At 48.0% G+C, this 13,439-nt stretch overlaps 1 protein-coding gene across 1 annotated transcript in view; it reads right to left on the bottom strand.

Moving 5' to 3' along the window:
• Positions 1–998: 998 nt before the first annotated feature.
• Positions 999–13,439, bottom strand: part of si:ch211-197l9.2 (protein SOGA1) — a 16,905-nt gene continuing 4,464 nt past the window's right edge. The window contains exons 3-11 of the mRNA XM_042097666.1: positions 13,102–13,260; positions 9,939–10,004; positions 8,514–9,614; positions 7,725–7,832; positions 7,194–7,364; positions 6,616–6,867; positions 5,026–5,075; positions 3,277–4,735; positions 999–2,024 (exon numbers count right to left, since the gene is read on the bottom strand). Of these exons, the coding sequence (XP_041953600.1) occupies positions 1,872–2,024; positions 3,277–4,735; positions 5,026–5,075; positions 6,616–6,867; positions 7,194–7,364; positions 7,725–7,832; positions 8,514–9,614; positions 9,939–10,004; positions 13,102–13,260 (3,519 nt within the window). The 3' untranslated portion in view covers positions 999–1,871. The remainder of the gene's footprint in view (positions 2,025–3,276; positions 4,736–5,025; positions 5,076–6,615; positions 6,868–7,193; positions 7,365–7,724; positions 7,833–8,513; positions 9,615–9,938; positions 10,005–13,101; positions 13,261–13,439) is intronic.

Here is a 13,439-nt window from a genome sequence, read left to right on the forward strand (position 1 = left end):
GGCTCAATTATACCCTGTTGTTTACTACGAACAGCAGATACTCAGAGTCTGTGTCAGTCAGTGCATGCAACGTGTCCAGTAGCGAAGGATGCGTTCAGCTCATTAAGTGCTTAAGGCACTGAGACTTTCGCTCTTTGCTGAAGGTGCTTGCTGCCGTCCTGCTGGCATGTGACCGAGAACACAGCTGCTCAGGTCAGCCAGAGTCAGGCAGGCAGTCAGACCTGGCCGCTCCACTGACCACTGTGAGACTCCCCTTCACACACACACACACACACACACACACAGACATGTCCAGCTCGGCTTACTGCCCAGGTGTCACGCGTCATGCTTCTTAAGAGTCTTAGATAGGCCCCCTCAGCGGATGAACCTTGACCTGGCCTGCTGAGAGGGAGAGGCAGGAAAGAGTGACCGAACGTGATTAACCATTTCATGGGTTTGTCTAGGGAGATTGGAGTTCTGCTAGCACAAACAGAGAAGCAATTAACAAATTAACAATAACTTAACTATTAAGTTAAGTTCGTCAAATGCATAGATGCCAAATTCCGGAGATGGACACATTAGCTGATCCAGACCACTACACCGAAGTCAAACACCGAAGGTCTCCTAGTGTCATGGACCAGAGTGGACGTGCCTGTCAGCTGGACACACTCCAGGCGTAATAGTAGTGATGACTTATAACTGACCTAGACATCAACCATGGATATTCATGAAGATGACACAGACTTCAGAGGACAGTTTTTATAGAGAGGACAAACATGACCACATGGAAGCACTGAAGAGTCCCTTCAGACGCCACATAAATATTCATGTGCTGAAGTCTCAGTGCTAAAGGAAAATGTTTATACGCAAATGACTCTTGCAGTCCTCTGTAAAACAGACAAATGTTTTTTAGAGAGACTGCTGAATGACAAAACAGGCTTTCTGGAAAGAACAATTTGTTATACAATTTATTTTACAAATGAATAGATAATATGTAGAATACTTCAAACACATTTCACTTACACATGTCAACATACACTCTACTCCCAAGTCAACTTAATAAAGTGTGCTTACAGCAATGACTACAGTAATCTGATTGGACACAGTGCATCAGATATATCAGGTGACGATGCTGACGATCTCCTTTAGGATGGGGTATAGTACCTGACTGCATATTTACTTATAAATACAGTATTAAACCTAAAACCTAACATAAAAAAAAATATTCATACAGAAAAAAACAACTGGTCTGCCACTTTTCCTCTGTCCTTCTATCTGTTTCATGTATATGTTGATGTAAAGGGTTTTTACATTAAGGCATCTACTGAAATAATGTGTTACAATGCAACTAAGCACAGCACATGCCACAATTGTGCCTTATTTGATTCATATCGTCACTGTCACCTCTGCAGTATATAATAACATATAATAGACATGATGGCTAATTATCATTAAAGGAAAAAAAATGACTATGATGATTAATATGTACATAAAACATTCATAACATGATATTTAATATATATGCATGTGTATATCTGACTGGAGCCTACCCAATAAAAGTGATTTGTCCTTGTATGGTCCAAAGTCCTCACAAACAAACACATGTGTGTGTGATCATTATTCAACAACCCCCCGGCCAAATCCAGCTGTTGTAGGTAATCGAATTGCATAGGCCCTGTACAGCAGAACTCGACACGATTCATCTGTTCAGTGTCTTTCCACCCATCCTTAAAGATTGGCCTGGCTTGGGTTTCTCAGGACCTGTGGGAATGCTGTCAGCTGTGTATGTGTGTGTGTGTGTGTGAGTGTGTGTGTGTGTGGTTGCAGGGTGAAGGGGTTGGTGTTGAGGGTTAACACACCAGGGGGGGAGAAGAATGACCACGGCCTCGTTGCTAAGGGGCAGCGCCGCTCTTCACTGCAGCTGCTGTGGGGCAGTCGTGTGGGCGGAGCCTGCAGTGGGCGTGGGTGTGGTGGAGGTTGGAGCGGGAGGGCCGAGCGAAGCAGGAAGTCAGAGAACGAGAGCTGCAGTCACAGGAGCCATCCCGCTGGGAAACAAACACAGGAGAAAAAGGCTGTCAGGGCACATCCCAACATCATGGTCACATTTAAACCCCAGTCTACTCTTACAGTACCCCTTTCACTACAGAGTCTGTGTTTGTGGTGCTAAACCATCCTTGGAGAAGTTCCTACTGGAAATGCATGGGGTTCTTCATGTTGGGGTTCTTCAGTCTGTGGTGCGCAATAAAAAGGTTCAGAAGCCTTTGAGTGCACGAGTTTCTGTATTGGGTAATTTAATGCGTAAGAAGGTTTTTACGGCTCTCTCAGGGGCGGGCGGTGCGCTGGTCACAAGCCATGGCCTTAGAGTTAGAGTTGAACAATTTTTGGAAAGGCTTCTTTATCTCGCTTTCCCCCAGGAAAAGATAAGAACTAAGAACTGCAAACTGTACATGCTGAACGTCATAAGGGAAGAGCCTGTGGGTAAGGTCTCTCATGGGGCAGAAGAGGACACTGAATCATGCTAGACATTCAGATACTTTTCCAGAAGTCATTGTGTAAATGAGTGGAAAGTCCTTAAAGGAGAGGTCACTGAGTACTGTCGGTACGAAAACAAACAAAAACAAATCGGTCTTACCTAGCTCGAGTTGCTGCAGCAAATGGTTAGAGCTTCCAGGTACAGTAGCTACGGTGCTACACTCTGGGGGCATGTTCTTGAGCCCCCATGTTCATGCCTCCAGAGTGTAGGGCTGTAGCTGCCTGGCTGCTTTAGCTGTTGGCTGCAGCAACTCAAACTCGTTTTTTTTTTTCATTTCAACAGTACTCGGTGACCTCGAGAAACAGAGATCTATGTGAAAAATCGCCAGATTTCTCCTTTAAGAGTAGAGTCTGTGATTCTAATGAAATACACTTTTGTCAAACTCCACAAGCTGTCCATTCAGTGTCTGCACAAGCTCTGGTGTTCATACTACTGGCTCTGTAAAAATACAATGGCTCAAACTGATCCAAGAACAATTCTAGCCTATCAACACATTGTATCAGGAGCACGGGATGGAGGGGCGTAACTTGATTGGCTGTTGATCCCAAATATCAAGAACCTTTGGCCAGAAACACGATTGAATGCTGCATCAACCAAAGAAACATCCTTTTCCCATACGAACATCCTATATTTTCTTACCGGAGGGAGGGGCCGGGCGTAACTTGATTGGCTGTTGATCTCAAATATCAAGGACCTTTGGCCAAAGACATACACTCTACCTTGAATGTTGGACTCAAGACTCGAAACAGTGGTGGCCTACTCACCTCTAGCGTGGCAGTGCCAGGGTTCTTGTCTTTGTTGACGGGCATTTTGCTGGCCTGGTTCTGGCCCTGGGTCTGAGTCTGAGTCTGGCCCGTCTCATCTTTCTGCCCCTGCTTCATGAACCTCCGGTTCACAATCTTTGTCACACTGTCGCTCCTGACCAGCGGAACCCGTGAGGCCGGCCGCTCAGCCTTCTTCTGCCCCGCCGGGCCGATACTGTCCCTCCGCACCGTGGGTGCTCCGGCCTTCTCAGCTGCCCCGGTTGGAAGCTTGTCCCCCCGACCACACACGTTGCGCAGGAACTCCTGGACCAGGCCGTAGCGGTGGATCCCCACAGGCTTGCGGCCGGCCGATTTGTCTGCGCTTGCCGCAGTTACAGAACCGGTTCTGCTGGTGGTGGAACGGGCCCAGGCGGAACCTACGGACCCCCTCTGGGACAGACCCCATAGCCCGCGCTCCTTAGGAGCCTCTAGCCGGGACGGGTTGGTGAGGGACGAGGAAGAGGAGAGCGAGGACGAGGGGAATGACGAGGAAGGTGAGGAAGAGGGGGATGAAGATGAGGAGAACGGTGACGATGCCGAGTGGCGGCGGTAGAGCTTTGGCGAGGTGGAGCACGAGGGAGGCTTCTCCGCCCGCCCACCGACACGCTCCAGGGACGAGGACATCTGCTGGGCACGCGGGGACACCAGCGAGGCCGTGGTGCCACGGGGGGACCAGTACTTCCCGGCCGAGAGACCACGGATCCCGTCCGTCTGCATGCCCGTACTGACCGTGTGGGCATGCGGCAGCGGTCGGCTCTGAGCCTGAGTCTGGCTCCAGGCGTCCTTCATCAGACCCCGCCCCCTCTCCAGGGAGTTGCCCCGGCTCGCCCCACGCACGACGGCCGTCATCTCCTTCATGTCGTCGCTCAGGTTGGCCGACGCCTGCAGGGGCCCGAAGGGTAGGAACGAGGCGGACGGGACGCCAGCGGGAGGCTGGAAGCCACAGGGCAGCCTGCTAGCGCCCCCCGTGGGACTACTGGCGCCACCACCACCACCGCCACCACTACCACCGCACTCCAGCAAGTCATGGAACTCCAGCGGCAGCCCGCCCTGGTAGCTCAAAGCCCCATTGCCCTCATCTCCTCCTCTGCACCTCACCGCTCTGGGCAGGAAGGCTCCACTCTGCTTCTCCCTTGTCTTCCCCTCCACGTACGCGTCCTCTTTGTCCCAGGTCAGCTTGGAGAGGTGGACCCTGCGGGCGGACGGCGGGCTGTAGTAGATCCGCAGTGAGGTCTTCTCCGGGGCCGTGTGGCTCCTCTGGGCCGACTCCTGCTGGAGGTCCAGCCCGGGGAACCTGGACGGCATGACTGGGAAGTCCCAGGTCTTATAGGCGTCAGGCTGGTCCAGCAACGCCGCCTCCTGGCTGAGGTAGACCCAGTTTTTATCAGAGACATCAGGCTGTGCTCGCTTGTGTTTAATCCTGTTGGAGAAGCCACAAGTAAAAAGATGATAATAGAAGTGAACGGGGAGTTCCACAGAGGCATTGATGCTCTAATGTCATGGTAACAGAGAGAAAGACAGAGAAAAAGTGATATGTGTTATGCGTATGTGCGTGTATGTGAGTGTATGTGCCTGTTCATACTGTAATAGCGAATACTGAATGGAGATGCCATTACAAAGCAAGCTCCAGTACTGATGTATGTGAGATGTATGGGTGTTTACAGCCTGTATTGTAAGTAAGTGTACATTTGAATGAATGAAGAATCTGACCTCTCTGTCCCATAGGGTCTTCCATTCTCAGCCATCTTGCCACCAGAAGACTGAAAGAGAACACACACAGCTTTATTCATGTTGAAACGAGAAGTGAAAAAGGCCCCGCCAGCTCGCACAGAGATCAGTGTGAGTGAAGACTCAATGTGACACGACTGGATTTGTAGCCTTCAAAAGAAGCCAACCCAAATTACCATTTGGATCTTCAGCTGGGTAGAGAAAAATGGAAGTGGGGTGGGTGATTGGGGGGTTGGGGGGGGGGGGTTGTGGAATCTCATTTTGTCGACTTGTGGGGTAACCCACTCGTTTTGAGCATTTATGGTCACACAGTAATCAAATGAAAAATCTGCCTCAGGAAAGTGTGTCAGGGAGTAAAGAGAGTTGGGATTATGATCCTTGGGGGGGGGAAAAAAAGAGCACCACACAAATCCATGGCCAGGAACTATTTCATCTCCAAAAAATAACATGGATTTCACAAAACTACAAAGTCATCAAAATAGAGACTGCTCATCCAACAGCAGTAAATTATATGTTGAACTGGATCGAGACCACGCTTATGAAAAAATCTGTTTCGAAACTTTAGTCAGTTCTCCCTCTGACCCACAAACCTCACACAGAGCCTGAAGCAAATGTACACCATGGGTCACGGACCCGAGGGAAAGGGTAACAGAATCTGCCCCCCCCCCCCCCCCCCCCCCCAATCTTGTTTAAACTTCCTCTTGGCCTCTCTCATTCTCTCTGTTTCACTCACACTGGTCAGTGTGGCGAGTCTAAGTCCCCTGCCTTGGCCGTAATGCCCGGATTGCAGCTTACAGTATGTAGGCCTACTGCCCGCTCCACTGCAGCCCAAACAGCGGATTAGCCCAAATTCGGTGGGCATGCGACGACGCTCGTCCTTTGATGGCGCCTCGTGAACCTCCAGGGCAGATGAGTTCACTCTGGGATTTTGATAAGTTTCTTACTGACTGACTGACTGACTCACAGTACTTGGATGTAGAATTACCCGTTTTGACTTTGTTTTTTGTTTTTTTCAATGTGCAAACCCATGTGGAGGAAGTAAATCTGTTTCAACTGAGCTGATTCCAAGAGTCTATCAAGCATCCCTACACATGCTGAATGTAAGTTTCAACCGCAATACCAACAAATTTAACTGCATGAACTTAAACTTATGAACTTAGTACAAAGAAAACTAGGACGGCAGACAGGCGAAATGAGATGAGATGAGATGGGAGTTGACTGTGGAGCAACAGTTGTGTCGATGTCTGATAATTGGTAGGACCTGGTTCAAATACCGAACCTGCCATTATACGTCACCTCAACCTGGATAAAAGCGTCTACATTCTTAAAACGAATGTGTTGAAAACAACTCGACTTGCATTGTTTTTAACACATCTGTGTCCAGATAGGGACAACACAGTTTGTGTTGTTTCCTTTTTTATTTGCTACACAATATGTGTTGAAAATAACACAATTGTGTTGTTTTTTAACACATCTCTGTGTCCAGATAGGGCCAACACATTCGTTTTAAGAGGGTACTAAATATCATTCACCTTTATTCACCTATAATAAAAAAGTGAACTGTTGTGGTACCTCGGCCGTCTTGGCCTGGCTGCTGGCGTCGCTGCTCTGCTGCTCCAACTGCAGCTGGTGCAGGTACTCCAGCAGCTCCTGCTTCTCGCAGCTCCAGTTGCGCTCGCGCACCTTTGTTTGCCGCGTCAGCTCCATCACCGCTGCGTACGAGTCAGCCAGCAGGTGCTGCAGCTTCTCTACGTGGTCCCGCTGCAGCGCCACCTTCAGGTCTGGTAGGTTCTTCATCGAGGCCTTGCTGGCGGAGCCCTCCAGCTGAGGGATGGTAAAACATGACCACATCAAAACATGTTCCTGTGGTCCAACTGTGTTTCTGTACTACTAATATGAAGCACACTCATAACTAAAGTGTAAATTATTTTAGTAGTGTAAGCACTAGGTATCAGTGTTGCCACTGTCCAATTAGTTTGTAACATTGTATTGACAATATAAGCACATCTGCATTGTAATTGCAACTATAACAATTTACTTATGCTTTAACAAATATTTGTGCTGGGCTTTGTGGCAATATATATATATATATATATATATATATATAAATCCAACACTATTGGCCAGTGTGTGGTTGGCAGACCCCTCACCCTGCTGACGAGGCTCCTGAGCTCGCTCCTCTCCACGGCCCAGGCTGCTTTGGCGCAGGCGAACTGCTGGGCCATCTCGAGCCCTGACCGCCGCTCCTCCTGCAGCTCAGAGCTCAGGTCCAGCATGGCCGCCTTGAGGTCCACCAGAACCATGTCCTCAGCACTGTCCACCTGATGTGGGTAACATACGCACAGTTACATGAATGAATGAATGAAACCTTTATTGTCACTCAATACAGAATATTACTAGATTCAGAGAATTACCACAATCATTATTTATTGAATTAACTGATGGACTGTACAATTATCTGCTTCCTAGTATGCAAGCCAATGGGCATACAGTACATTGACATACAAACAAAGTCTGTGTGCTTTACTGTAAGTAAGTCTGTGTGCTTTGCTCGACTTTCTTTTCTACAAAAGCTTGGTATGATCTTTTGAAATTTAAGTTCAGATATAAAAGTAAAAAATCCTCTATAGTTCATACTAAATATATGTCCCTGTCACCCAGAGTAGACACTCTAGTCTTACCAGTTTGGGGAAGATCTTTGAGGCTGTGGGGCTCATCTTACTGGGATCCTCCGAGTCGGACACCTCCTCGCCCTCCATCAGGAGACGCAGTGTCTTCTGGCAGCCCACCTGAGATGACGCACACTCTCAGTGACAATCTCTGAGTCCATTAACATTCAAATCTATTTATGTAATCTCTCTAGTGCTAGTGCTCAGGGCTATCCATCAATGACAACCTTTCATCACTGACCTTTACCCATACACTTCCTCCCACTTTTAATCAATCAGTCATGACACATAACAACTGTCCACATCAATGTAATCATTTAAAGAATCATTTATACTTCCTTTGTCCTGTTTTAAGGTTTTCTTTGGGGAACAGTTTGATTCCGCCACGGTAAGATTGAAATGTCGTATCTCATTACACAGACCATATTCTGACATGGAAATGGGCTTTTTGCAATTATTGACCATTGTCATGATAACTGATAATAGACCTCTGAAGTTTGTCTTCAAAAAGGACCCAAAAGCTGCCATCTTTGGGTCCTTTTTGTAGGCAAACTTCAGAGGTCTTTGTCCACAACAACCTTATCACAAGGTAATAAACTCTCATAGCATGAAACAATATGATGTCTTCATAGTAATTTCTAATGGTAATTCAACAGTTGTATATCGCTGTAAAGAGTCTGTCTGTTTTAGAGGATCTACCATTACAGTTTTATGATATAATTATATAATTATATAATTGTGCTCTCCTCAAAACGGAGGGTGTAAAAGCCAAGTGTTTAATTCTCATTTTTTATTCCTTACCTCAAAGAGGTTCTTGGCTTCTTCCCCCTGTCGCCACTGCTGCAGGAACCAGCGTAGCTGCAAGGTGAGGAGCACCAGGGTCTCCTGGTCACATGGGCACCCGGGGGACAGGTCCACCTTCAGCACCAGGGCCTCCTTCTGCTCCTCCGTGGGCTCCTCGGGAGGAGGAGGAGGTGCCAGGTCACATGAGCCGGGTCCCCAGCTGTGGGTCTTCCTGCTGTCTGCTGTGTCTACTAAACTCTTCATACGCTCGAGGAGAGCTTGCAGCTGAAACTGTAATAGGTCCAACTCGCCGGAGAGGGGGCTTAGGATGGGTAGGTCCCGGGGCCGAGGGTGAGGGAGAGGGAGAGCGTTGGGCGAGTGGTGGTCAGCTTCCGGCTTGGCCAGGTAAGGGGACAACGGTGGGGTTTTCTGGTTGGAGCATGGCGAAATGCCGTTTTTGGTCGGAGCAGCTCTCAGCAGGTCAATGGCAGAACTGACCAGCAGAGCCTGATCACGAAGGGCTAGAAGAGTCTTCAGGTCTTTCCGGCCGAAGTCTGTGTAAGAGGTCAAAAGGTCAGCGCCATTCCTCTTGACCTTCTCCTGCTCTTCAGGGCAGTGCCCTCTTTCTTCCGTTTGTATTTGTGTAGTGACCAATGTGTCCTTCACACTGGCAGGAGACTGCGTTTCAACCACCTCAGCTCCGTCCACACAGACTGGCACAGCGAGACTCTCTCGTGCCCCCTCCATTGACTCCTCTTCCTCCTCCCCCCCTCCTCCTCTTGTTCCTCCTCCTCCTCCTCTCCTCTCCCTCATTTCGCTCATCTCCGCCCGTAGTCCGCGGTTCTCCACCTCCAGCTCCACAATCCTCCGGCTCAGCAGGGTCGCCTCCTCCTCCACCAGCCGCAGGTGAACTTTGACCTCGGCCTCGCGGGCCAGAGGCGAGTTGGCCATGCTGTCGGACACCTGGGTGCTGTCGACGTCGCCGTAAAGCAGCCGGTACTTGGCCAGCTCCTCCCGCATGGTCTCGTTCTCGGTGACCATCTTGGTCAGCTTCTTGCACATGAGCGCGGACTCCTCTTTGGCAAAATGCAGCTGGCACTTTATATCAGCACTGTCATCCTGTTAAACAAATACACGACAATGGTGTAATACCATGCAAAATCAATGGCAGTGTCACTTTCACTTTCTATACTTGTGGCGGTAAGATACCAGTAAATGAGTTTGGGAGCAGAATCTACTGTGCAGACTCCATACTTTTTTTTTACTTTGTCTCATTTTCTGTCCAGTGCCTAGCATGAATGCCTGGATTTGTGTGACTTTTTAAAAACGATTGCATACAATCTTAAATGCCTCCCAATAACACACATTGTTTCCACTGCAAATCAATGCAAAGCAGATCACTAGAGAAGTCATCACTGTCTTTTATGCACAAGCGTGGTTTACCTGTGGGGAAAGCTTCTTTTCAGCCTTGCCGGATGTTGACCTCAAGCTCCTCCTCCTCAGAGAGTTCTGTGGAATCAAATGATCAGAGTTTTCAAAGGACTCCAGTGTGTTGAATTTGATTCATAGATATGAGTAAATAACTATAGAAATCAAGCACAAGGGTGTCTTTGTACACAACAGTGTAGTGAGATAACACAGAATCTTTTGACTCTTAAAGAAAGGACAACGTATCGATGTATTCATTAAGGATACTTAAAAAAATACTCTTTCTCTCAGAACATGTGCATTGGTGAATATGGTGAAGTTACAGTACAGGCTTTGATGGAAATACAGGTTTAACGTGATCCCCGGCCTTCTCTACAGTATGCCCCCCTGGTGTCTAATAAACATGAGAATGGGGTCAACTTTGATAGAAGTGTTTGAGGGGATATCATTCACCCCCATAATCTCCAGAGAGACTCAGGTGTCCGTCGCTACTCCTACAGACTCTCAGATCGAGTAACTCAACCACTCTACCCACATACTTCCCGGCAGACAAAACCAGGTCACCCGCTCAGAACTCCTTTTATAGGGGAAACAAAAGGATGTCCAAATGTATGCGCAGGGCTAAACCGTTTCATTTGGATGGATTCTTTCTTTTACACACACCCTTTAAAACAACAGATGACCGCCACGGTCAAGCGCAGTAACTCTGAGCTCGTACGAGCGAAGCATCTCTGCTGTGCTGGATATGACTGGAATGTTTTATGGGTGTCAGTCTCTATGTCTCTGACCCTGTCTAGGCCTTTGAGTGGAGTTCAGGGCCCCTAATAACAAGAGGTGCTCACAGAGCCCCTGTGGGTGACATAAAAATAACTTGAGTGATCCAGTCTCACTGGGGACCTGCTACCTACTGTCATTTAGGCTTAAAGAAAATAGCCCTCTTAATTAATTTTCAGACGTCGGTCATTTAGCAGACTTTAGAGTATTGACTACCCAAGATTAGAGTATTTGTGGGGGCTAGACAGGACTTGGCTGGTTTGTTATGTGAATACATGTCTGGAGACGAGTTATTGAAATGTCGGTGGTGGACAGTGGTGAAATCTGTTGCTTGGCAGGTCTATACCCAAAGGCTTATGGCCACCAGACCACCCTGACCATGTCCTTGTTTGAATCCCCCCTCCTCCTACACATACACACACACATACTGAGCCACATGCTCATGAGGCAGTGGAGTGGCCTATACATTTAAAATTGTGTTAACAGGTCAATCATTCCTACCCATAATCCACCTGAACATTTGTCTCTAGACACGCATGTAATAAACGTGCATAGGTTGTATTCATCGGGTTCCATGTGGCTGGAGCAAGATGACTCATCCAAAGTCATCCAAAGTCTTACACTGTCTACGCATTTCACCAGACATTAGACTCCTGCCAACACCAGCACCATGGAAATAAAGCTATTTTATATTCAGTAAAACTAGCATATCCCCCATTAAAAAATATCATAAAACATAGTCTGGTGCTTGTGCCGTTGGGTAATCGCTGTGTGAGACCTGCCCGGGCTGCCTGGCTCCCTGTCTGCCTGCATGTGAGGATCAGAGGGAGCGAGCAGCTGTTTGAGATGAGTGGACTGGGGCTGAGCCGCTGCGATCCGCCCCTAAGCACCGAATCCTGGATTAGAGCTGAGCACATGCCGGGGGGGGGGGGGGGGTGGGGAGGACAGGCCCTGGAGACGGCACTGCCACCGGAGGAAAACCCCAGGGCCCCGTCTCGGTACTGACAAGGTGGACGGAGGGTACAGGAGGAAGACTCAGGACAGGAGGAGGTGAAACAAAAGCTGATCTGACAAAGGGAGGAACAGATCAAAATGGAGGATCTGGGAGGGTTGGGTTTTACTAGAGCGAGAATGACAGACTGCAGAAGTGGCCAGATTCAGGACTTTAAAAGTCTGGAAATCTTCAAAGTTATAGATATATACCGAAATGACATGTCTTGACCCACATTCGGACACATCCTAAATCCTTGGAGCCAAGGGGGCATAAGAGAGGAGGGAGGCTGGAGGGATCTCCTCCTCTTATCTATTTTTAGACATTTCCTCTCTCTGCCTCTCTCGCCTTTCTCTCTTTCAGTCTCTCACTCTGTCTGCCTTTCTCTCTCTCTTTCTCTCTCTCTCTGTCTGCCTTTCTCTCTCTCTCTCTTTCAGTCTCTCTCTCTCTCCCTCTCTCTCTCCCTGTGTGTTTCTCCTTCTACTCTCCTCCCCCTTGGGAGACTGTGAAGAGTGTCAGCTGTGCTTGCCTGGAACTCAACCCCTACATGCTATGCGCTACTGCCCTGCCTCACAGCCAGCTGTCCACCACGCCCGTGGGTGCCTGCTACCCGGGTTCAAGGGCACCCAGAGCCCATTACTCGCCAATGGGACAGTGAGGGCTGGCTTGGGTGCTGGTAAGGGGCATCATGAAATCAGTTCACAGCACTCCGACCCCCTCCCCAGCTGAGCTGACAAATACTGACAAGGATCGTGTGAAACACAGTGTGTCTTCAAAGAGTTTGAAGATCACTTGTGCAGCATGTAAGTCTGCACCCATAGTATAGTATTGTCATAGTATGACCCTTAAGATTGTTGCAATGAGGATGGGCAACATGCATGGCATTGCATCTGTTTTGCATTTGTTGGTGTTCTTAACTATTACCGACCTCTGCTATGATACAATATGGCAGTGCCTATTGTCTTTATGTGTACGTATTTGACTCAATTGTCCAGCCCTGGGGATAAGAAATAATGTCACACAATGCGCAAGGATCCTTGAATCCAAAGTAAACATTGCTTTTGGCAAGTCTGAATTCTTCATAGAGGTTGTGAGTGTGGTCAACTGTTCTTTTATTGACATCTTGTGTGAATCACCCAAATTTGATTATCCTAGAAATGTCAGATTTCTTTATGTCCCTTAGAGACTAAAAAAAATCAAAACAATCCTGTCACTTTCACTGCAAACAATTGCCAGTCAGTCTTGGTGTTATACTTGGTGAAACATTTTCTCATTTCCCTCTATTCCCTCTTTGTGAGTCAAAAACCAGGGTGTGGGTCTCTTTTAAACATGAATGGATATCTGAATTCCCAAATGGGTTGAGTTTTGTATTGTGTTGTCTACAGCCAGTCTTCAGATGAGAATGCTCTTTACCTCTCGGGTCTTGTCCATCTCGGTGTGCAGGACCTGATTGGCTACCTCCAGGTCCTGCATGCGTTCACGCAGCTCCTCGTTCTCCCACTCCAGCTGCGCCTTCTTCTTCTGCACAGACTCCAGCTCGCCGTGCAAGCGCAGGGACACACTCTTCGCCACCTATCAAAGAAGCCTCTGTTCAGTCACAGGTTCACCAACACAGAGAGATGTATATAGATAGGATATCTTTTTTTAGAACTTCTCTTAATTATCTGTCCTTGCAGGTCCTGAATTTATGTGTTTTCAGATTTATCCCTGATTTTTTTTGTCCTATGTGTGTGTGTGTTTGTGTGTGTGTG

Source organism: Alosa sapidissima, chromosome 7 (assembly GCF_018492685.1).
Source record: "Alosa sapidissima isolate fAloSap1 chromosome 7, fAloSap1.pri, whole genome shotgun sequence".
Classification (NCBI taxonomy): Eukaryota; Metazoa; Chordata; class Actinopteri; order Clupeiformes; family Clupeidae; genus Alosa; species Alosa sapidissima.